This window comes from Gopherus flavomarginatus, chromosome 2 (genome assembly GCF_025201925.1).
Source record: "Gopherus flavomarginatus isolate rGopFla2 chromosome 2, rGopFla2.mat.asm, whole genome shotgun sequence".
NCBI classification, from domain to species: domain Eukaryota; kingdom Metazoa; phylum Chordata; order Testudines; family Testudinidae; genus Gopherus; species Gopherus flavomarginatus.
The window spans coordinates 210,517,332-210,541,914 of record NC_066618.1 but is presented as its reverse complement, the minus strand read 5'-3'; the positions used below and the strand labels follow the sequence as shown (position 1 = coordinate 210,541,914).

Sequence of the window (24,583 nt, the reverse complement as noted above, 5' to 3'; positions counted from 1 at the left end):
TTTTACCCTATACCAGAGGTTCTCAAACTGCGAGCTCCATTCAAGTGGTCCATAGATAGTTCCTTCTAAGGTGCGCGCCTGAGTGGTCGCACTAGAGAGAATGAAGGAACATCCACCTAATTAGTGAAGTGTCGCAGGCGTGGCTCCACTAATTAGGTGCCTGGACCCTGGAAAAGACGCATGTGTAAAGTGAGATGGTGGCCTTGGGAGAAATAGAAGGTAGGTAGGAGGGGGCAGTGGGGTGAGAAAAGGGGGTCTGGGAATTTGGAAACTGCAAGGCTGCAGTGGCCAGAGAAAGGTGACTTTCCCCAGCTCCAGAGCTGCAGCTGCCCGGAAGAGACAGCTTTCCTTCCCAGCCTCAGCTCTGTGGCTGCTGTGGCGGAGGAGAGACCCCGTACTCCTTCCCAGACCCAGCTCGAGGGCTGACATGGTGGTGGAGAGAGGGCACATCCATTGCATTATCCATTGCAAATCCACTGATATTAAAATATGAGTCGAGTGCTTATATTTGTAGAACAAAAAATTTTAATTATTAGGGTTTCTTTTTATGTAGCGCTTTTATCCTGGAGTGTCCTTTACAATGCTTTCCTGTTGTAGCTTCCAGCCTGGACTGCTCACAAATAGCCTCCAGCATGCCAGCTGTGTCTTTATATGTGCAGCAACCTACCAGCACACCTTGGCTCTTACTAGGCTTGGTTATGCTGCAAGGTGACCCAAAACACTCCTAGTCTTAGATTTTCCCTCAGAAATGTATATCCTATACTGCCCAGCCCTCTCCTGAACAATACAAGTTTATATAAATGCCATTATTTCTTTAATAGAAATAATGTGCACACAACTTGCTATCACAAGTGGAGTTTCCCAAACTGCAATTAGAATAAAGTAAGTTTATTAACAACAAAGAGAGATATGAGGCATAAAAGTGAGAAATGATTGCAAGAAAATAAAGGTAAAATGCTATTGGTGCCTGCCTTAATAAACTATATCAGATTCAAGCAAAGTTTCTCACCATATGCTTTCAGCAGTCTTACTGACCAGACTCTCTAGGTCAGGACCCCTTCTCTCAGAATCCAGTGAAGGTTACCTCCGTTGCTTCAGGTGCAGAGAATCGATGGGCAGGGAGAGTGGGGCTGTGCGTTGGGGTATTTGTCCCTCCTTTTTACAGTGTCAGTCCCCCTCTTGAAAAACATTTCCTGCTGAGATGCAGGAGACAAAAAGTCTGTGAGTAAGAATATTTCCTGCTGCTTTTTCCTCGTGTTTGAGTTTTCTTTGTTTCCCCTTCCTGCTTGATGACTCTGTTTACTGCTTAAATGCAAATTAAGCAGAGCGCACATTCCTTTGTTTAGGACAGAGCTGTTTGTAGATTGCCAACTTTCTAGTTGCACGAAACTGAACACCCTAGCCCTGCCCCTTCCCCGATCCCCCACTCACTACATTCCCCCTCCAGTGGGGGCTTGCTTTCCCCCAAACTCACTCACTTTTGCTGGGCTGGGGCAGGGGGTTGGGGCACGAGAGGGGGTGAGGGCTCTAACTTGGAGTGCAAGTTCCAGGGTAGGGCCAGAAATGGGGGATCAGGATGTGGGATGGGGCTGCAGGCTGGGGCAGGGTGTTGAAATGTGGTAGGGGCTGAGGGCTTGAGATGGGGGCATGGGCTCTGGGCTGGGCCTGAGATGAGGGGTTTGGGGTGCAGGAGGGGGTTCCAGACTGTGGGGTGGGGCCGAGGGATTTGGAGTATGGGAGGGGGCTGTGGGTTGAGGCAGGGGGTTGGGGTGTGGGAGCAGGTGAGGGCTCTGGGCTGGGGCTGCTGGCTCTGAGGAGGGGATGAGAATGAGGGGATATAGGTGTGGGAGGAGACTCTAGGCTCGGGTAGGGCTTTGGGGTGCAGGAGGGTCCTCGGGTTTGGGGGGGCTCAGGGCTGGGGCTCGGGGTTGGGTCTGGGCTTACTTTGGGAGGATCCCAATAAGTGGCACAGCGGGGGCGGCTTCCAATCAGCAGTGCAGCGGGGAGCTAAGGCAGGCTAGTCCCTGCCTGCCCTGGCACCGCACTGTACGTGCCCCAGAATAGGGTGACCAGACAGCAAATGCGAAAAATCGGGATGAGGTGGGGGATAATAGGAGCCTATATAAGAAAAAGACCCCAAAATCAGCACTGTCCCTATAAAATCGGGACATCTGGTAACCCTACCCCAGAAGCAGCCAGTAGGTCCAGGGGGCGGGGGCAGGGGCAGGGACAGGGACAGGAGACTCCACGCACTGCCCCTGCCTGCAGGCACTGCCCCTCCCAGCTTCCATTGCCTGGGAACCGGCCAATGGGAGTGCGGAGCCAGTACTTGGGGCAGGGGAAGTGCGTGGAGCCCCTTTCCCCTCTCTAGGTCAAGGGTTGGGAGGCATAGGCGAGATTACTATCTCTGTACTGTACTTTTTCTTTGGATAACAGGAATGGTGTTCCCTGGGACATCCATCTAACACCATTCACTGACATTAAATTTCCTTTGAAAAATCATTTTTTGAAAAGGGTGAAAATGAAAAAAAAAATTTTTCTGAGATCATCTCTGGAATCTCATGTTAATGATTTATTTCATCACTGTTTGAGTTCTACCAGTCTCACTAAACTGGCAACTTAGAACTAGAGCTCTTTAAATAGGGGGGAAAATTTTTTTTTAAAATTCAATTAAGATTAATGTTTACTAATATCCTTTTAACAATATTCAATAACTGTTGTAATGTTCTTCAGTAAAGTAAGCAATAAATATGTCTTGTTCTGGAAGTCATTTATGATTTTTAGAGCAACCAGTAACAACCTATTTGCTAAACTCTGTATTCTTGAGGGAGCTGAAAATGTGCAAAATCATCTCTAGCCAAGCTGTGCTCCGTTTGAGTTTCATGTATAGTGTTTATTTGAGCAAGAGAATGGAATAGATTGCGTTCAGGAAATGTGCTCCATGCTCCTCTAGTTTCAGTCAAGGTTATTGATATAAGAATAGCTGATGTGTACCTTACAGCTAAAAGTTCCCACCCTTGATCAAATCATTTTCCCTTTTTTGGGGCAGGAAGTGGGATATTAGAAATCAGGCAAATTAGAACCCACCAGAGGCTTAAAGGGTGGCAGGATCCCAGTAGAACAGTAGGTTATACGTTATAATAAACTCCGCAGTTAGTCTCTCAAATGCATAAATCATTCTGGTTTCTCATTTTACATATCCACAGAAAAAGATATGAAATGTGCCCTTTAGAACCAGTATGAAGACAATTTTCTTCTTGGACTTCCCATATTTTACTTTTGGTATATCTGAACCACAAAACAGACATACAAAAAGTATGTGGTGTTAACTCAGGTTAGCTAACCTGTGTTAGCTAAATTGGATTAAAATGACAGTGAATACACAGCAATTTGACTTAAAGCTCAGGTGAGCATCTTGAGTTAAAGCCTCTATGGGTATGTCTGCACTACAGTTGAGTAATGTGATTCCTAGTTCAGATAGACAGACTTGTGCTAGCTCCACTTGACTTAGGATATGACTACACTACCCACCGGATCGGCGGGCAGCAATCGATCCGGCGGGGGTCAATTTATTGTGTCTAGCCTAGATGCAATAAATCAACCTCCGAGTGCTCTCCAGTTGACTCCTGTACTCCACTGCTGCGAGAGGCACAGACGGAGTCAATGGGGGAGTGGCAGCAGTCGACTCACCGCAGTGAAGACACTGCAGTGAGTAGGTCTAAGTACGTTGACTTCAGCTACATTATTTACATAGCTGAAGTTGCGTAACTTAGTTTGATGCCCCTCTAGCCTAGACCAGGTCTTAGTGTGCTAAAAATATCAGCATGGACAGTGTGGTATGGACAGCGGCTTGGGCTAGCACCCGCCCTCCGCCTCCCCCCCCAACCAAACCTAAGTGAGGTTGGGCGGGCTTCGAATCAAGATGCTAGCCTGGACCACTGGCTGTACTGCAACATCCACGGTGCTATTTGTAGCTGCTAACCCAAGCTCAAGCTGCTAACCAAGTTAAAAGATGAGTTGCCATGTTTTCACTGCTATTTTAACTTGCATTAACAACACACTTTTTTGTACGGTATAGACGTGCCCTTTGTGTATGTTACAATCAGGTCTGTATTGGAGTTGGAATGGAGTGGCACAACCTCAGGAAGACCTCCAAGGAGACCAGTCCTGGGAGAAGGGGCGAGAGTATGCAGTAAACCACCCTTTTTCCTGATCTAGCCTTCTCTCCTCTCTCTGTTTGCTACCTGTGCAAATGGATGTGAAGGTTATGTAAAGTCATAACCCGATCTCTCCTGACCTGCCTTTGGAGTGCCTTGTGCCCTTGCCATAGGAGGGGTCAGGACCTGAGCTCTACCAAGTGCAGGGAATATGAATGTGACTTGATCCTCCATGAGGGCAAAAGGCCAGTGGTTGGGAGCTTCTTATGGACCCTCCCACTCCCTTCACTGTTGTGAGGACAGGGTAAACTAGCCATCTGTTTCTTCTCTACTCCTGGCATCTAAAGTCAGTGAGTAAGTAAAATGTGTTTTCTCTGCCCAGAGGCTAAAATTGCCATCTTTTTGCTGTTTCTCCTGCAAAACAAACTGTTCACCTTATTATGCCATGAAGAGACATCATGTTAGCTAGAAGTAATTTTCAGTATACTTCAATAGTTCTGCAGTTCTGTTGTAATTGAGACAATCCTGTAAACTTCAAGCTGGTCAGGAACTTGAGTCTAAGCCTGTTATCTGCTTTACTCACAAAGCTAGCCTACTCTTAAAGCGTCCCAAAGCAGTCCACAAGATGAGTCTTCCAGCACGGTTTTTGTGCCTGTCTGTCTTGTGTCTAAATTATATTTTTCACATTTGTTAGTAGGTTAGAAAGGAAGAAGATGTAGGTGCTGGATACACAGAACTCTGCTTGAAATCAGTGGCAACTGTGATTGCTCAGCAGCTCTGATAATTAGGCCTAAATGACTGTTGTGTTAAAAATGAAATTAGTACTGCACTTAAACATTATTAATTCCTTAAATTCCTAATTAATCTTATCTGCTAACTTCCTAGTCTTTCTGCCAGAATGACATCACAACTACCGTAAGCAAAGGGAATGAAAATAGTAGTTTAGCTTGAAATGGTTCTTTCTCAGCTTTGCTTACAGTAATTGTGATGTCACTCTGGCAGGGGAAAAGATTTCTAGGAATTTTAAGGAGATGGTAATTGTTTCAAGTCATGCTCAGATACAGGGCTAAATAATTTTAAAACAATGGCTCTCATACAGTTTTCCACTTTGGGAATCTTATATAGTTTTAAAATTTTAAATTACAATGCTGTCACGACAAATTTACATTTAAAAGAGAAATGACATATTACTGTACTCGTTAAAATAATGCAAATAGTTATTTACTGTGTAATATCCTGCTACGTTGGCATTAATACTGTGATTAACATAGACTCTGGCTTCCTGAATTATGTACAATAGCCAATTTAATGTGACCATTATTTGCAGCTTTCAATGGCTAGTAACAGTATTTTAAGGTTACTTTCAATATGTTGACAACTAAACACAATAACTAACAAACTGAGCTCAGCATTTCCTTAATGGGTCTTAAATTTTGCAACACAAACTACAAATTCCTGGGATAGAAAACAGTAAGGGCTAACTGTCTTAGATAGTTCATAGGGCAGGCCTCATACAGTTTTGTAGCCTGCTCTGTGTTTTTAAATAAAGTCACAGGAACATAACAAAAACAACAAATACAGTTAAATGGAGTAGGCCATTGCATTCCCCTCTGCGGAAAAAATGGCACCAAGGGCCTGAAACACCACAAGATTCCATGAGCAGTTGGGTCACAGAAACCCCCTTGCGACTTCCACCTGATGTGCTCAAATTGCCCCTAAGCCTGTTCTCCCTGGCAATTTGGGACTTCAGTACCCTGCCTGGTTGTGCCAGAGACGCTAGCCTGCTACAAACACAGACTCAGGTCTGAGCCACGTCCCCCAAAAGTTGCAGGCTTAACTGAAAACAGCTTAAGAAGTGCTCCTGTCTCCAACACCCAGGTACCCAGTTCCCAATGGGATCCTAACCCCAGATAAATCCATTTTACTCTGTATACAGGGTAAACTCATAAATTGTTCGCCCTTTATAACACTGATAGAGAGAGATGCACAGCTGTTTGTTCTCCCAGGTATTAATACTTGCTCTGAGTTAATTAATAAGTAAAAAGTGATTTTATTAAATATAAAAAGTAGGATTTAAATGGTTCCAAGTAATAACAGACAGAACAAAATAAATTGCCAAACAAAATAAAATAAAACACGCAAGTCTAAGCCTAGTACAGTAGAAAACAGCAGGTAAATCTCATCCTCCGAGATGTTCCAATAAACTTCTTTGACAGACTAGACTCCTTCGTAGTCTGGGTCCAGCAATCACTCACACCCCTGTAGTTACTGTCCTTTGTTCCAGTTTCTTTCAGGCATCTCTTTGGGGTGGACAGCCTATCTCTTGAGCCAGCTGAAGACAAAATGAAGGGGTTTCTAGGGGCTTATATAATCTTTCTCTTCTCCCACCTCACAGCCACAAGATGAGATCTCTAGCCACCTGGGCAAGTCACATGTCTCTGAATGATTCAGCTTTTTGCAGGCCAACACCATTGTTTACATGTTAGTTTGAATGTTCCCAGGAAAGCTCAGATGTGGATTGGCGTCTCCAAAATACATTGCTAGTTAAGTACTCCCAGTTACTTGAATAACCCAACCCCGTCACACTGTGTTGACCAAATCTGTCTTATGTGCTTCCTACAGCAAACACTTTAAATACAAGCCTAGAGCCAACACTTATAACTTCAGATATAAAAATGATACATGCATACAAATAGGATGAATATAGTCGATAGATCATAACCTTTGCAAATATATGTTACATGGCATATGCAGCATAAAACATATTCCAGTTATGTCATATTTACACTCATAAGCATATTTCCATAAGCATTATGGGGTGCAACATCACAGATTCCTCTCAGGGTTTTCTGTGAATTCTTCCACTAGGGGAATGATGTTTCCTTTCAATCCTGTGGAAATTCAGAATAAGAAAGGGTTCAGCTCTCAGAAACTCCAGGTCCCCCTCTTTTGAGAGAGTTGGAGAAATAAAGTTGTTTTTCAATATGTTTTTATTTTAAAACAATATTTTTACTTTTGTGTCTTACTCTAGGGCATTTATGTAAGGGATGCACCTTTGAAGGACATAAAGGTGTCTAATGATCGTCGATTCGTAGCGCTTTTTAATGTGGTGAATGCTACAAAGCGAGATGCTGGCAATTACCGCTGCATGATTCGCACAGAAGGAGGAGCTGGAGTATCAAGCTATGCAGAACTCATAGTCAAAGGTATTTTGGAATATAATATGTACATATTTGGTGTATGAAATAAGAGCATGCAATTGTTAAGTATGTCACCCATAGCCCATTAAAGCCAATGGGACTCAGTAAAAAGGTCCTGTGACTCAGGCCATTTTACGTAAATCTCAAGATCCTGTCCTGCTCTTAAAGACTGGTGGGAGATGCCACACTGGAGGGTCACTTATTAAATTCTACTATTGTTTGTGTACTAAAAGCATTATTTAAAAATATATGTATGTTCCTTGCAACCTATCTCCTATGTGGAGGCTTCATCCTAAAAATGTATTTAGTGTGAGCTATGAGAAAATAAAGGGAAACTCTTAAAATATAAATATTCAGCATATGGGAGGTTTTAAAACAGCAGGAAAAGTTCAAAATGTGAAATGAACGTGTATGAACATGACCAATTGCATCATAGAAAACAGTGCTAATGCAACTATATTGCGTTCTATTTGCTTACTTCTTTTTATATCAGATTTTGAGAGAATATATTTGGGATCTTTTCAGAGAAATACAGATTCTGTAGCAGCTGGCCCTTGGAAGCTCTGCAGGGTACTCTAACATGGAGGTTGATCCTGAGTCTGAAGAGAACTTAACCATAACAATGGCCACCTAATCTGTTCATGATTCCTACTTTCTAAAGGGAGTAGTCACAGATAAGGCCAAATGCTATAGATAATGAACAGGAACCCTACAGCTAAAATGGGGCAGGGTCAGTTCTTGTATGACTGATATGCCATTAACTGATATGTTTTTTATAAAGCTCCATGCCATCTAAATGTGTTACATCTCTCTGGCTGACAGCTCCATATCTACCAAACAAGAAGAGGGCCTGGGACTGAAGACTGACTTATCGTCTGTCTTTCCTTTCACCTCCAAAGAAACTAATATTTTATTTGGTGGGTGAATGGGGACATAGAGAGTGTCCCCACACCAAACCCCCTAGGCAGTTAGGATCAGGATGCACTTTCCCTGAAAACTGGTGAGGGTAAAGAAGTCCCCACCACAATAGCAGATTTTTTTAAAAATAGCATCCTCTAAGCTAGAGAGGGCCCATCTTTCTCTTCTTTTTGAGCCAGGATCATAACTCCCATAAGCTGTATGGCCCCAATATTGTGGTTGGTGTAGGGTGACCAGACATCCCAATAAAATTGGGACTGTCCCGATATTCAGCTGTCTGTCCCGTGTCCCGACGGATGTGTGGTTGGGGGTGCCATTTGTCCCGATATTTAGCTTCGGTAGCGCTCTGGTTTTTTTATTTTTATTTATTTATTTTTTTTGCTTCGGCGGCGGTGTCCTCATATTTTATTCTTGTCATCTGGCCACCCTAGGTTGGTGTGAAAGGAGGTGATAGAACAGGGAATAGCAGGGTAAGGGAATTAATTTCAATAAACTCTACTCCCTTAATCCATCGTCAGGGCAGTTTAATTTTTTGGCCTTAAGCGACAGGTTAACACTTCTGAATGGATCCACTAGTTATGGAAAAAATACGCACAGCTCTATAGGAGGCTGCTGTAGTTTAGCCAGTGGATAAGGGGCACTTGTAAGATATTGTGGTGGTAGGTGTGGTATAAAATGCATCTAGGTAATTAGAATGGACAGATGGCGAAAAGGAAAGAATACAGCAGAAGAGGTGGGAGTTGGCATAGACATGTGGGATTGAATGAGTGAGTAGAGGAAGACGAGGATGTGGCCTAGAATGTAAATATGTAGGACTCCAGCAAAGAGAAGGAGAGGCTGGAGAATGAGCCCTGAAGGAAATGCTGAACACTGGGTCAATAAGGTAAGAGGACGTCATGAGAATACAATACCACAGAAGCTCAGCAAAGGGGGAATGAGGAGGAAGAGGAAATGATCAGAAAGAAAAGGGAAGGTGAGAAGGGGGACAGGGCAAGGGAGAAGAGGAAAAGAGGAGCATGTATGGACTGACAGATGAATAGATTGTGAGGGAGAAGGAGGGTGAGGGTTGATGCAAACAGCCAGTCAGGCACAGGGCAGAAAAAAATCCAGGCAAAATTGTAGAAAGCTCTCTGAGTGTCCAAGGGTCCCTGTTTTGGCTGTTTCTGCCTCTACCATCTGGAGTCTCTGTCTGGATCCTGTACGCAGTTTTTCCCCCAGGCCATGTGGCAGGAAGGCACCAACCAGGCTCTAGTGCCCCAAGAGTGGGCGAGTTAATGGAAAGACTGCTAACTCTTTTGGGCTGTGGAGCCAGTCCAGGGAGCACAAGAACTGGGATTGTGCCTAGGGTTGCTAACTGTCTAATCACACAAATCCAAACGCTCTTGCCCTGCCCCTTCTCCCAAGCCCCACCCTGCTCACTCCATCCCCTCTTCTTCCATCGCTCGCTCTCCCCCACCCTCACTCACTGTCACCGGGAACTCTGTGTGCTGCCTGCACTCGCAAGTGCCACCAAGCTCCCATTGGCCACAGTTCCTAGCAGCCAATGGGAGCTGCTGAGTCGGCGCTGAGGGTGGGGGCAATGCATGGAGATACCTGCCACGCTCCCCCCCAGGGGCTTCAGGGACATGCCAGCCACTTTTGAGAGCGGCACAAGGCCAGGGCAAGCAGGGAGCCTGCTTTAGTCCCTCTGCACGACTAGACTTTCAGTGCCTAAAATCTCCCAGTTTGGCTTCAGTAGCCTCTGGGAAATCGGGCCTGATTCTGGGAGACTCCCGGTGAAACCGGGTGAGTTGGCAACCCTAACTGTGCCTGGCTCATGTGCAGGGATAGGAAAGCTCCTTGTATCCTTACCCTAAACTTGTGTATCTGAGCAGGGATGGGTGTAACATAGCCTTTAGTATATGGGGGGGGGGAAGCCATTAAAGAGCTGTCAGTTAACCCCCAATGGTATGTTATTGTTGTACATTATTATTCTGGTAAATATGAATATTGCCTGGTTAGTGAACAAAAAGTTTGCCATTAAATAATGTATTAGGTCTCCACACATCAAGAAGAAAAGACAAAGACTACTGTTTATACATCTTCTGTCTTTTACATGAAAGTGAATAAAAGTAATGACTGCTTCATTTAAATAAATCCTAAAAGGAAACTTTTCAATTTACCTAACTGTTTGTTCTGATGGAAAAGACTGAACTGAGTCAGTGACTTGTCATTCTGTGTGTTCAGATTACACAATATTCTCATCTGTTTGTCAGGGAATTGGATTGAAATGTCACTTTATCTCTGTCTAATGTGAGCCATGAAATTGGTCTTGTCAGATCACCTGCTTATTGTAAAAAACAGCCGCTCTTTTCTAATAGGTGACATAAAAGTAATCAAATACTGAACAAAAAGGAAAAGAGTGGGGTGGAATTGATTAAGTGTATTTGGTAAAGTAAATTAGTCTTTTATATATGGTCCATGGATTGAACTTTTCTAATAGTGGTCAGATCCAACATAGATTAAATTTAGGAGAACAGAAGGAACCTTTCTGAGAAAGGCATCAGATTATTAGAATATGAACTGCTTATTGAGTTCAAACAAGGTAAACCTAGGTGTCAGACTGGTTAGTAGGAGGTTTGTTAGGTTTTTAAGTAAGGGCAGCCATCTGTACCGTCCGTGGCTCTTATTTCTGCATCTTGTCAAATGGAGGATTTAGCACTTTGAATAGAATTCAATGTGTGTTGGACCTTTAGAAGAAAGTGTGTTCCAAAACTGAGGGCAAGATCATTTTGAGAGCAGGGCAAGATTTAAGAAATTATTAAAGACTTGTCATCAAGGGTGTCAACAGTTGTGAAATAGAGAATGCTTAAGTATATTTAAATGTGTATATTCTCTTTATTTGCTTGCCTGCCTGTGCCTGTTTTTCTCTATACCTGTCTCCCATATAAGTAGAGCTGGTAGCACTGCCTGACACTTTCCAGTGTAAGATCCTGTCTTTAGTTGCTTATAACTTTGCTGAATGTTAAAATTTTGAGCTAAAAATTTCCATACCAGTTTATTAACTACAAAGAGGGATATCAGCCTCTGCCTCTGTGTTATCTGATTTAGACTCAGAAATCAACAATCTAGTACCATTACCTGCTACTCTTGATTCCAGAGTTGTTGGGCCATGTGGGGGCTGCTCACATATTCACAAAACTGGATCTCTGGGAAGCTTAGGATTACTTCTATGTCTGAAAGAGACAACCTCTTGGAGCCTTATGGCCATGTTGAATATATATTGATGCAATTTGGACTGACTAATGTCCCAGAGAGGATCCAACACTTAATGAAAGATGTGCTATGAGACATACTGGACCAGTTCATGGTGGTATGCTTAGTCTGAGAAGATCAGTATATTATCTATCTGGACCAAAATGCCACTCACATCCACACAGTTTTGGAGAGATTATAACAACATGGTCTTTACGCTAAATTTAAGAAGTATGCATTTGATCAGACCTCAACTGAGTTCCTGGGTTTCATCTTGTCCACAGAAAGAATCAAGATAGATCCATGCAAAGCTCAACCTATCTGCAAGAGGGCATGCCCCCACAATATGTGTGACCTACAACAGTTTTTAGGCTTTGTAAATTTCTACTAGAGGTCATTTCAAATTTTTTGAAACACGCCAAACACACCTGTCCTCTGCCTACCATCCTTGATTGACCAGCTAAATGGAAAGAATCAACGAGATGCTCAAATACTTACGATGCTACATCAGTTGTCACCAGGATGACTGGTCTTCACCATTACTCTATGCAGAGTTCTCGTGCAATAATGTGAACCATGTATCTGCAGGCCACAGCCCCTTCTTTATCAACTATGGGTACCACCACCGATTTCACCTACAATTGTCCACATCCTCCCCCAGTGCATCTGCCTCAGACCTAGTACAACACATCCATCACATTCAAGAGAACGTGAATGGACACCTTGACAAGGTCAAGAGGGAATACAAAAAGTGCATGTACAACAGGTCTCCATCTCCTATTTCATAGGGCAAGAAGTATGGCTTTCAACATACTTTCAACAGAACACCTCTGTAGTCAAACAGTCTCGGAAACTAGATTGCCAGTTCCTTGGCCTGTCCAGATTTGGCTACAAAACAACATGGTCACTTTAGAGCTCCTCTCAATCCTATAGAGTCCACCCCATATTCCGTGTCTCACTTCTAAAGCGTACACTGAGAACACATTTCCCCATATAGCCCAACCACCACCCCCACTGTTGCAAATACAGGTCAAGAGGAATACATTGTTCACAAAGTCCTTGACTGTAAGATCAAACAAGGAAAATTATGGTACCTGACTGATTAGGAAGATTACGGCCCACAGGAATGCTTGGGAGTCAGATGAAAATGTTCACGTTCATGCTTCTGCTCTGGTTTGGGCTTTCCACGGGAGCTACCCTGAGAAACCCGGATCCATGTCCTAGAGGAGAGGGTGATGTAATGACCCCTGGGTCTCAAACCTGGACCTTTGTTCCAGTCCTCCAACTGGCAGCCTATAGCTTGATGATAACTCTGCCCCAAGGTCCTATTGGTGCGGTCCCAGAGCAGCTGACTGGCCACTGACCCTATTTAAACCACCAACAGGAACAGGAAGCTGATCAAACAACTGGGTTCCACTCTGCTCTGGACTGGGTGCCTTTTGCTTCCTGCTCCTACCACCCATTCCTGCTTCCCTGGCTTGATTTCCTGGTATCCTGACATAGCTTCACTCTTGGCATCCCAACCTCCAGTTTGTCTCCTGCCTCTCACCATTTGGTAGACCGGGGACACTGGAACAATTTGTATAGTGGAGGCGCTGAGAGCCATTGAACCAAACCACTTCAATGGAAACCACTTCAAGTCAGGAGTGCTTCAGCACCCCCAACACCTGTGATAGACCTGACTTGGCCTCATTCTCATTCTTGCCTCATGGCTCTGATCTCCAGTGTGTCATCTGCTTCTGACCTCCTAGTATTTGGACAGAGCCAGCTCTTGACTCCTGTCTCGTGACTGCGCATTCTGGCTATGACTATTAGGTCTGGCTGCCCACAAACCAGCCATGACACTTTGAGCTCTATTTTTCTGGAAAATTTAAAACACCACAGTTGAATAATTTTTGAGAGTGAGGCCAGGGAAAAATACATTGTTTTGCCCATGTTATAAAAATTCTGGTGACCTTTTTCTTTGAAAAGCTGTAGCAACTCCATGCTTCAGAGTGGGACTTGACATTTGGTGAGACCTCAGCTGAAGTAGTGTGTCTAGTGATGGGCCACACACTTTAAGAAAGATGTGGAGAAATTGGAGAGAGTCCAAAGGAGAGCAATAAAAATGATAAGAGGTTTGGAAAACATGATCTGTGAGAAAAGGTTGAAAGAACTGGGCATGTTTCATCTCAAGAAGAGAAAGCTGAGGAGGACAGAACAGTCTTCAAATATGTAAAAGATTGCTATAACGAGGATGGTGGTCAATTGTTGTCCATGTCTGCTGAGGGTAGGACAAGAAGTAATCAGCTTAGTTTGCAGCAAGGGAGATTTAGGTTGGAAATTAGAAAGCCTATGTTTCTACGATCCTGTGATCAAGATGAAAAATTGCAGGGCTCAGTGAGAATATATCTGTCATGTAGCTTTGACCACCTCACCTGCTCTGTACTTGCTGAATCATCTTGATGGAACTAACTCTGAAATTCCAAATCTTTGAGTGTTTTTAACTAGTTGCTAATTACTTTTTTTTTAAAGCCTACTTAAGCCCAGAATGTGCAAGATTCCATAACAGCTTCTCTTAACACAAAAGCGTGACTGCTGTGAAGTCAGATATCTTGCAGTCCTGGAACAAGCTCTACTAAGTAATCAACAGACAGGGCATATTTGTTTTTGACAGTGTGTAACTCATTTTAAACTGAACAAATTTTCATGGGGACAGAAAAGGAACTCTCTGCTTCCAAGGCTATTCTCCCTGCCAAATTTCACATCTTTATGGAAAACCAGGGAAGTGCTAGAGCTCTTCCAAAAATGTTCAGAAGAATTTTATAATTAAAGTGTAAGGCAGCCTAAATATTGGGATTGTGCGCTCTCTCGTTCTCTCTCTCTCTCTCTCTCTCTCTCTCTCTCTCTGTATGTATGTATGCATGCATAGATAGATAGATAGATATACATACAAGTCCATATTTGTACATGTATTTAATATTTTACTTTATTGCATGTAACTCCTTTAGCATAAGCAAAAGGCTACTTTTCATTTTGGGTGTACTGTTTTTGTTCTCATTTTAATTGGTCCATTGGTGTTGGCCACCATTATAGCATCTATTTAAAGCTTTCCATTGTTCTGCCATCAATGGACATTAACTTCTGGTGCTGTAACAGGAGAGTGTTTGGTCCAGAGTTGTTAAAGCACTAAATCTGTTCCACGAAGAAATGAACTTTCTTTATCGGGCTGTATTGATATTTACTGTAGTTTTAAAAGCCAAACTGAAAAGGGGGTTGCAGTATCGAATAGCTTGGTTTACTTTACATCCATAAGAGTTAAGTGAGAAATAACTTTTTCTAACTTAAACAGTTTTATTGCCCTGATATTGCTACCTGCAAACTCCCCACACCCCACAAAACAAATGAAGGTGTATTTTAAATATAAATAATTCCTACAGCCATTAAAAATATATTTTTTTGGTTAAGCCAACTATTTTCAAATTAAGATACAGTGCACCTGTATCTGGAAGGCTGGAGAAATAAAGATAAGAAAATATTTAGGATATTTAGTGAGACTCTATTTGATGGCCACCACTAAAATTGCCTCCAAGGGAAGAAAAAAACCATGCTGCTCCCAACTATAACATATGCAGAGCCTGGTACTTAATTGAACAGATCCCACTCTTCATCGTCATACACAAAAACACCCCTTCTAGTGAAAAGGAGGAAAAGCTAAGCTATATGAAGGAATAACTTGGGTAAAACAATGGTCATTATGAGTTCATTATATAAAGTTTAATATTTTAACATATGCAGAAATAATATAGCCATTTATCTTTCATTTCATATCCTCTACTACTTCAATTTTTTTTTGTTACAATATATACTTAACTTCAGGACTCTTATTTTTTTAGCCAATTGTCAATTAAATGTAAGTGCTATATGTGTGATGATAGGTTTGTTTTATACGTGCTCAACCTTTAGCTGGAAGATTACCTTCAGAGTAAAATCGTGATATGTGCAGGCTTTTGCTGGAACCACACAACTGAATTGAACCTATTTTGTACTTTGGTCATAGGGGAATTAAAAAATACCCCTGGGGATGAAAAAGCAATAAAACAATGTCTATTTCAAATACTTGTAAGACTTTAAATGAATTGGTGTAACTACTGACCTTTATGACCTTACTCCTGAGTTTGCATTTTGATAGCAGTTGAACAGCCATTACTAGCATTTGAAACTCGAAAGTAATTAACTGTTCTTTCAGCATGGCTACATAAATTGCTTAGAATGCTCTATAAAAGTTCTATTTCACGTCCTGGTTCAAGAGGGAGCCTAATGATTTCAATTGATGCTTAATCATTTTGAATTAAATCAAAACTATTTAAAGTTATACAGTTTCTACAGGAAGCCATAGTAATATATTTCAGAAACAATAATGTCAATAAAACTCTACTAAATTTCTAATTCCCAGAAGATGAAGCTAGAGTTTGTCCTATATTGATGCTGACATATAATATAGTTTTTCTTGATAAAAATTAAAAAGCTTATAGGATATTGCTGTACTCTACATGTAGTAGCTTACCACTATAGTTTAAACTGGATTTGTGTGTCTGTACTAAGTAGTAATAATTCGTAAGCATCTTTGGAGACCTTTTGGACTGTTGTCTAGTTTTACCCTGTTTTTTCTTTCGGAATCAGTGAGAATATCTCAATAAGGCAAAAATAGGTAATGTATCTTGTATCTTCCCATTATGTGATGTCATACTTCAGCATGGCATTTACTATCCAAGTGCAGTCATTATTATTGGCAGAGATCTAGGCCTGGCAGTAGCATGTAAAATAGGGGTTTATTGGGTCTATTTTCCAATAAAGATATAATGTAGATCTCTTGCTCCTCCGTCCATAAGAGAAAATAGACTTTTAGTATACTTAGTGTACATCAAGTGTTCTTCAGTAATAAATTAAGTATGTTTATCCTACTTTTTGTAAGAGAAGTCCGTGTTTGTTATCGAGGCCTCATCTACATTACAGAGTTAAGTTGACATAAGACAGCTTACATCAACCTAACTCTCTGCAGGGCTGGTGCAAGGATGTTTCGTGCCCTAGGCGAAACTTCCACCCTGCGCCCCTCCCCCACCCTGAGGCACCCCCCACGACAGCTCCCCACCCTCCGCCCTGAGGTGCACCCCTTGCGGCAGCTCCCCACCCTCCGCCCTGAGGCAACCCCCTTGCGGCAGCTCACCCCTGCTCCGCACACGAGCACCCCGAGCACGCCGTCGCTGCTTCACTTCTCCCGCCTCCCAGGCTTGCAGCGCCTAAGCTGATTGGCGCTGCAAGCCTGGGAGGTGGGAGAAGTGAAGCAGCTCACCGCTGCGGGGCAGGGGTGAGCTGGGGCTAGAAGTTCTTCTGTGTGCTGCCCCCCCCTTACTTGCTGCTGGCGGCCCTCCCCACGCTCCCCTGCCCCAGCTCCCTCCGCCCTAATGCTGGCGGCGACTGGGGCAGCCAAAGATCCATCCGCCGCAGTCACTGCCAAAGAAAATGGTGCCCCCCAAATCCCAGTGCCCTAGGCGACCGCCTACGTTGCCTAAATGGTTGTACCGGCCCTGTCTGTTTGTCTGTCTACATTACAATGGTGATCCTGCCTATGTAAGTCTCCCTCTACATTGAGTTAACAACTCCACCTCCATGGGCGGCGTAGCGCTTAGGTCAATGCAGTTAGGGTGATGCAGTGTCTGTGTAGACACTGCAGTACTTACATTGCTTGTTGGCTGTCAGCCCTCTCTCCCCATTCCCCAACATTAACAGCCCAAGCTGTGAGCCCCGCATGAGCCTCAATTTCACAACAGGGAGCCTATCAGCAGAGAAATTGACATTCTTGTCAGTGTCACAGCTGCTGCTATTTCAGATTTTGTCTCTGGCTCAGACTGTCAGACCCCGGGTGAGAGTGCTCCAGCTGGGAGCCTGGTGTCCACTGGAGGCAAAATGTGAAATAGCAGCAGCCATGAAACTGAAAAGAATGTCAATTTCACTGCTGGTAAGTTCCCTGCTCTGCAGTTGAACCCTGCAACAGTTCAGGCTGTCAGCCCTGGGGCGGAGGGGCTTCAGCTGTAAGCCCTGTGGAGCTGTCAGTGCCCCACGCTCCAGCTGTCAGTGCTCCAGAATACCCCACTTCAGTCGGTGCAAGCGCTTTTGGTGAGGATGTGCACCACCAGCGGAAGGAGGGTAATGTGGACACCAAAAGCCAATTTAATTACTGCGGTGATGGTGGGTCAATCTAGCTTAAGTTGACCTAATTTTGTAGTATAAACAACCCTATAGTTAAAACAGGATATTGACCAGTTTAAATCATCAGGAAATCATTAGTTTCACTCCATTCCTTACAACCTCATCCTCACCTACTGTTTGTCCCTTTCCCTCCCTCACTTAAGCTTCCACTTTGAGGCCAATCAGAATTCTTGAGAGGAACACGCATGCAGCCTCTTTTTTTTTTTAAGTGATATGTTAACATACTAGCAAATGTTCATCAGAACATCATATAGAACTGAAACTGTTGTGGGAGAACAAGCATTTATTCTTCTTTGTTTGGGTACTGTACACAGAATAAGAAAAAACAAAAACCTTCTTGCTCTTCATGGTTTAAGTATGTTGGGCCAAATTCTCCTGTGTTACACTGGCATGATTCCATTCCAGTGAACCTGATTAGCCACTGTGTTACAACAGTTTTACCCTGGTAACCCAGTTGAAATCAGTGGAGTAACACTGGCATGAAAGTGGAGTAACTTAGTGGTGACTCAGACTGATTGTGTAGGAAAAAAATGAATGTATCATTATTTACCTTTCATATGAGAGATGGCAGCCTGAAATTATGGCAGTTACCATATATATTCTTTCATAAGCCAAATTTTTTTAGTAAAAAAGGGAAGTATCAGAGAAGGGAGTCAGCTTATGAACGGATATAGAAAGAGGGAGAGGTGGGACACAGCCCTTCCCCCAAACAGAGGGAGCAAGAGAAGGCAGCACAGCCAGCAATGCCAGAGGGGAAGAGGCGGGGCCAGAGTCTCTTCGCTTCTGGCCACGCTGCTCTCCCCCCAGCCTCCAAAGCAGCTGCAGCTCCAGGGCAGGCAAGCTGTGGCTGTGCTGCTCAGCCTGCCAGTGCTAGAGCAGCTCTGGCCAGGCCAGAGACATCCTTACCTGGCCCACTCCAGCTAAGTTGGGAAGGGATGGGATGAGGAGAGTGTGGGGGGCCCCAGGCTAGGGGTGGGGTCATGTGGGGGGTGGTCACAGGGGTTATTCCCCCCCCCACCTAAAATTTCCCCATCAGTTGCTGTCCCGGCCTATCAGGTAAGCCGCTGGCATGTTGGGACAGTTTATTTACTTGGTGTACCTCTGTGCCTGCGGATGCTCAAGGTAAACAAACCATCTCGGCCCACCAGCGGCTTACCTGATGGCCTGGGAGCCCAAGTTTGCTGACCCCTGAATTATAGGGTTGGTTTATGAATGAGTCATAAAAAATTTCCATTTTTACTTATCCATCTTGGGGTGGGGGGGATATGATCGAGTATACACAGCACTTAGTTTGAAAATGGAAAGTGATATATATCTTCTTATTACTAGCACACAGTAACAAACTTTTTTCAAAGTATTTTGAAAACAAACTGTTTGGTATATGAGGTGGTAGTATCTCCCTTTCGCAGTTAGGGAAACTAGGATAAAATGATTTGCCCAAAGTCATTATGCAAAGTAGAGTCAGAATAAGAACAAGAACTCAGGAATTCCTAGTTCCCAGCTCTGGGCTTGCTCAGGTTGACAACACTGCCTCATATTAGATAGAAAAGTGCAGTATACTGAATCTGAATGAACAATTCATCCACTCTGCTCAGCTCAGCAGCCTGAAAGTTTACATGGTGAGAAGCACAAACTAAATTTTTTTGAAAATAAATATTCTCATTTCCTTTTCATCACAAATAATATCACAATTCAGCAAGATGGCTGCCATCAGAAATGGACTCAAATATCCATTTTAATTAAATACATTACTTTTGAATACAAGTCACAGGTTACACCTAGAGAGAGATGTCTTAACATGTGAACTTGGGTTCACCTCCCTTTTAAATTGCAAGTGAAAAGGATGCTGGAAATGCATACAGTTAACATTTGGTGAATAGGTAAAATATAAAATCAAGCTGTTTGGAATGTTTATATAAATGGAGTCTATATGTTAACCTTTCAATAACATAATGTGAAAAAGTACATTTAGCAGGTCTTTATGAGTAGGAGTTTATGTGTTGTGATTTATCCTTACACAATAAATAGGTAACTCTGACATTGTTTATAATCTCTTATATTTATGTTTGTTTGGTATTTTTAAGGCAGACTTCCAAATGTGGTTTAGTGAAGATTGTTGTTTGAATATTTTGGAAGTAGAAACAAATATTGGTAGAATAACTGCTTACAATTTTTTTTGTTATAGAGCCACCTGTTCCCATTGCGCCCCCTCAGTTGTCTTCAGTTGGTGCAACCTACTTATGGATACAGTTGAATGCTAATTCCATCAATGGGGATGGGCCGATCATTGAGAGGGAGGTAGAGTATCACACTTCAAGTGGAAGCTGGTATGACAGACAGCCAGTAGACTCCACAAGCTACAAAATCGGGCACCTGGATCCTGATACAGAATATGAAATCAGTGTGCTGCTTACAAGACCGGGTGAAGGAGGTACCGGATCCCCAGGCCCAGCTCTCAAAACAAGGACAAAATGTGCTGGTGAGTACCAGAAGGAAGCCAGAAAATTGTAAACACTTTGCTTTGGTTGAAACTAGCAGGCTACTTTACTAACAGTTGTCACTGTATAGCTTGAACCTGCATGACACAGAAACTAAGTCCAGAATACTTATAAGTATAAACTATTTAGCTTTTGCGAATGATGACCTTGAAGCCAACCTAAGAAGTCATGGTACATTAAATCATACCTGTTCATGACTGGCATTAATTAGTGCAGAATACAGTGCAGTTTCAAAACAGCAGACTTTCCTGATGTACTGTTGGGCTCCCTTCATTTCATGATATCCTACCTGCATCAGTGCTAGCTTTTATCCGTTATTTTCTGAGCTCACATTAGTAGCTATTTTTTGGCGTCAGTAGCAGATTCTTAAGTCTGTAGATGATGTGGAAAAATAGACTTTATAGTAGCAAATGCGTTTACTGTTGTGTCTCCATTAATATATGGGATTTAACTAAGGGCTTCTTTCTCAGATGGCTGTCGGTGGGTCCTTTTGTTAAATGAAATACAGTGATTTATGTTGTGGTATAGAGCGTTTGGCTCTTATATTGTTAAGTGGTAATCAGTGGTGCTGATGTGCTTGTAAATGGATGCAAAGCAGGGCCATAGTAGAAATACAATTGTATAATAATCCTGTAGAAAAGTAGCAGTGATATTAGCATTGTTATTTATTTGCTATTCAGCTATAGGAAGAATAAATGAAGGATAGTGAGATACAAAACATTTTTGATGTCAGCATTTTCATTGTCATTTTTTATGGGACTTGAACATTTGTTTTAAAATTGAGGAGTTTTCTAGGGTGAAAATAAGATTATGGGGACAAATTTTGAGAATCAAATTTCCCTTTCAGAACATGAATTATAGTAAGCAAATTTGATTTGCGCACGTTTGTTTCATGTGAACTGGGGTACATGCAGATTTTCAAAAGTGTAGTGGCCCATTTGAGTTTGGCCTTCCAGTAGGTCCCATTGGTCTGGAGCAGCGATCTGCAGCCAGTGGGAGCTGCGATTGGCCGAACTTGCGAATGGGGCAGGTAAACACACTGGGCTGGCCCGCCAAGGGCTTTCCCTGCACAAGCGACGACCCCTGTTTGAGAAACCCTGCTGTATGTGATGTCAAATGTAGACATAGTGACTTTTTCAGCTTCCTAGTAATATGCTATTGTCTCCAAACTATATTCTAAATAGTGGCTGATTTGTTGTTTTTTGTGTGTGTATTCGTTGGTTTGTATGTTTAGGGTTTTTTTACAATCGCACTCCCGCCGCTCCTCCCCAAAAAATAGGACTAAAAAGGCAACAATAAAGTATCTCTGTATTTCTGATCTCCAAGATTTTCCTCATTAGAATATATTGATTTTAGGACAGTAAATGTTTTGGCATAAAATCCATTACAGAGTTCCTTTAACAAGGGCCTCTAGTCCAAGATGCCTTTCCTAACTGAATAAAACATAATTATCTTTCCAAGTTATATATACTCCTTTCAGACTCACTCTAACTACCTTAAAACTAATCTATTTTTCTTTATATTTTGATTTCCTGCTTCTGTGAGTAGACACCATAGTGTCAGATGAGTTAGTGGAGAATCATTACTCAGAGAGTTACATGGAGAATACAGAACTTTAATTACATGCAAATTCATCATATGTTTTTTCTGCTGTCATTTCAGTGGTAGGTATTATGGAGCATTAAGACAAACACCCATTCACGTAAAATGTTAACTCAAAGTGTTTTATTATCTGGTAAACTATTGTAATATATCCCTATTATTTGTGATTTCATTAAGCTAACCAGTAACCTGCTGCATTCCTTTCTCAAATGAAATGCATAAAATGGAAGCTGAGTGAAAAATTGAAATTATGAATGACACTATTAAATCTAGCTCCACAAATTGGCTTTTTTATGTCTGGAAATGCTGCTTTGAAGATGTAGTAGTTGTTGATTAACTACTAGTGAGCGACATGCTAGTAACTGGCTCAAGGCGTTAAAAAAGAGATGCTGATAAACTAATAACAAAGTAATTAAACTGGGTAGCAGTGAAATGATGCCATTCTCAAATGTGTGCCATAAAATGAATAATACAGGAGGCTTTTAAGAGAAGAATCATTGTATCTTTGTAATTGCTTTAATAATTGTGTGCTGCTTGCCTGTTCCCTTTGGGTCCAGAATACTACTTTGAGACTTGAAGCAGCATGTTAGACATTCAATAATCATAATAGTTCTCCAAAGTGCTTGAACTGTGTTTTTATTTTGGCAGAATGAGATTTCGGGGACTTATAATAGACAAGTGCTGTCTCTAGCTCTAGTAAATAAAAGCATCTATAAATAGAATGGAAAGAATATAAAGAAAAAATCTCTCCAAGGTTGGCAGTATCATCCACAGTGGAGCAGCATTGGTTAGCTTTGAAAAGTGCTTTGTTTCCTTGCGATGAAACATAATATAAATGGCAGATGATTTTTCTGTCAAGTGGGTTTGAAGAGATGATGTTTGGATTTGGATTAGGGTTAGGCAGTGGTTCGGAGCTCAGACTGGAGAAGAGCAATGGCTAGGGTGCAGGGTGGTGGCACTGAAATCTCTAGAATTTCTTGCTCAAGCTTTCTACATTTGAATCAGATCCAGAAAAAAGGCCTTTGCTAGTTTTGGGTCTGACCTGGTACCAAAACCTGCAAGAGTGAGTTTGGAGTTTAAAATTTGAATCTTAAGCCACCACACTCCAAAAATTTGACATGGGTGAAATGGTGGCTGCTGCTAAGAAAGCACCAACTATATTATTTATGAGAACACTTCTTTTATACTGTATATCACTGATTATTCTCATGCTTTCTCTCTCTACACACACACACACACCCCTGTACACATATGGAATGTGGACCAATTATTATTGCCATGAGAATTAACATTAGTTTTGCACCCATATCACAGTGTTGAGAAAATTTAAATAAGGCAAAGTATAGTGAATTTCCTCAAAATACCTGTACATAGTAAAGCAAAATATATGGCCACTAACGTTGCCCCCTATTATACAGTAACTCCTCACTTAAAGTTAGCCTGGTTAATATTGTTTTGTTGTTATGTTGCTGATCAATTAGGAAACATGCTCGTTTAAAGTTGTGCAATGCTCCCTTCTAACATCGTTTTTGGCAGCTGCCTGCTTTGTCCAGTGCCTGCAGGAAGAGCAGCCCAGTGGAGCTAGCTGGTGGATGGTTGGAACCAGGGTGCACCGACAGCTCCCCTATCAGCTCTCCTTATCAGCTCCCCGCTCCCCTAAGTTCCCTGTGCAGCAGCTGCCCAGCAGGCTAGCAATTGCTGGCATTCAGCTGTCCCTCCCCCTACTGCTATGTGCTGCTCCTGCCCTCTGCCTTAGAGCTGCTCCCGGAGACTCCTGCTTGCTGTGGGGGTGGGGAGGAGGGTTAATGTCAGGCTGTCCCCCTCCCCTGCACCCCGCTTACACCATCTTCCATAGAGCAGGGGGGACACATGACAGAGGGAGTTTCCAGGCAGCAGCAGCTGCGGTCCAATCCAGTCTCAGCTGGGGGATCTAATTAACAAGGCAGTGTACTTCTGACCCCACTCTTTATACTTAAAGGGGAAATGCGCATCTCTCTCTAACACACACACACACACACACACACACACACACACACACACACACACACACACTGTGTGTGTGTCTCTGTCACTGTATGCCCTCCCTCCTTTCCTGCTGCCTTGTACAGTAGAGTGTGAGAGTTAGCCCTTGAGGGCTCAGCCAATTGCTAGTTCATCATTTAACAGTAAGGCATTCCCTGGAAATATCCCACTCTCTGACTCCTCCACCTCAAACAAGCTTCACAGTCATCATCACTGTGTACCAGTATTAAATTTTTTGTTTAAAACTTTATACTCTGTGTGTGTGTGTGTGTGTGTGTGTGTGTGTGTGTGTGTGTGTGTGTGTGTGTGTGTGTAGTCTTTTTTCTGGTGAACATCATTTCGCTTAAAGTCACATTTTTCAGGAACATAACTACAATGTCAAGTGAGGAGTTACTGTACTTGGGTATTAAAATGCATGCTATCTGTTATCCCTTCCTTGATTGCATGCTTTTTTTTGGGTCCACAGCTATAATATTATTTATACATAATTTGTTTTAATTTACTTTTTTACGTTTGTTTTAAAAAGTGTTATTAACATACAGTATCTCCCATAAAACAGCAAAGACATCCTAATTCCCAGCAAATACTTAAGTAAGCCAGGCACATAATAATTACATAGCAACTTGAGCATATATTAGATCTTGTTTCTTTAGCATTCTGCCATATAGATTCTGTGTATTGAATACATTTGAAACAACAAAAA

General features: G+C 42.5%; 1 protein-coding gene across 7 annotated transcripts in view; it reads left to right on the top strand.

Moving 5' to 3' along the window:
- Positions 1-24,583, top strand: part of PTPRM (protein tyrosine phosphatase receptor type M) — a 729,462-nt gene that overhangs the window by 306,404 nt on the left and 398,475 nt on the right. For all 7 annotated transcript variants that reach the window (XM_050942101.1, XM_050942100.1, XM_050942099.1 and 4 more), the window contains exons 6-7: positions 7,189-7,363; positions 19,944-20,237. In XM_050942101.1, coding sequence (XP_050798058.1) covers positions 7,189-7,363; positions 19,944-20,237 — 469 coding nt within the window. The remainder of the gene's footprint in view (positions 1-7,188; positions 7,364-19,943; positions 20,238-24,583) is intronic.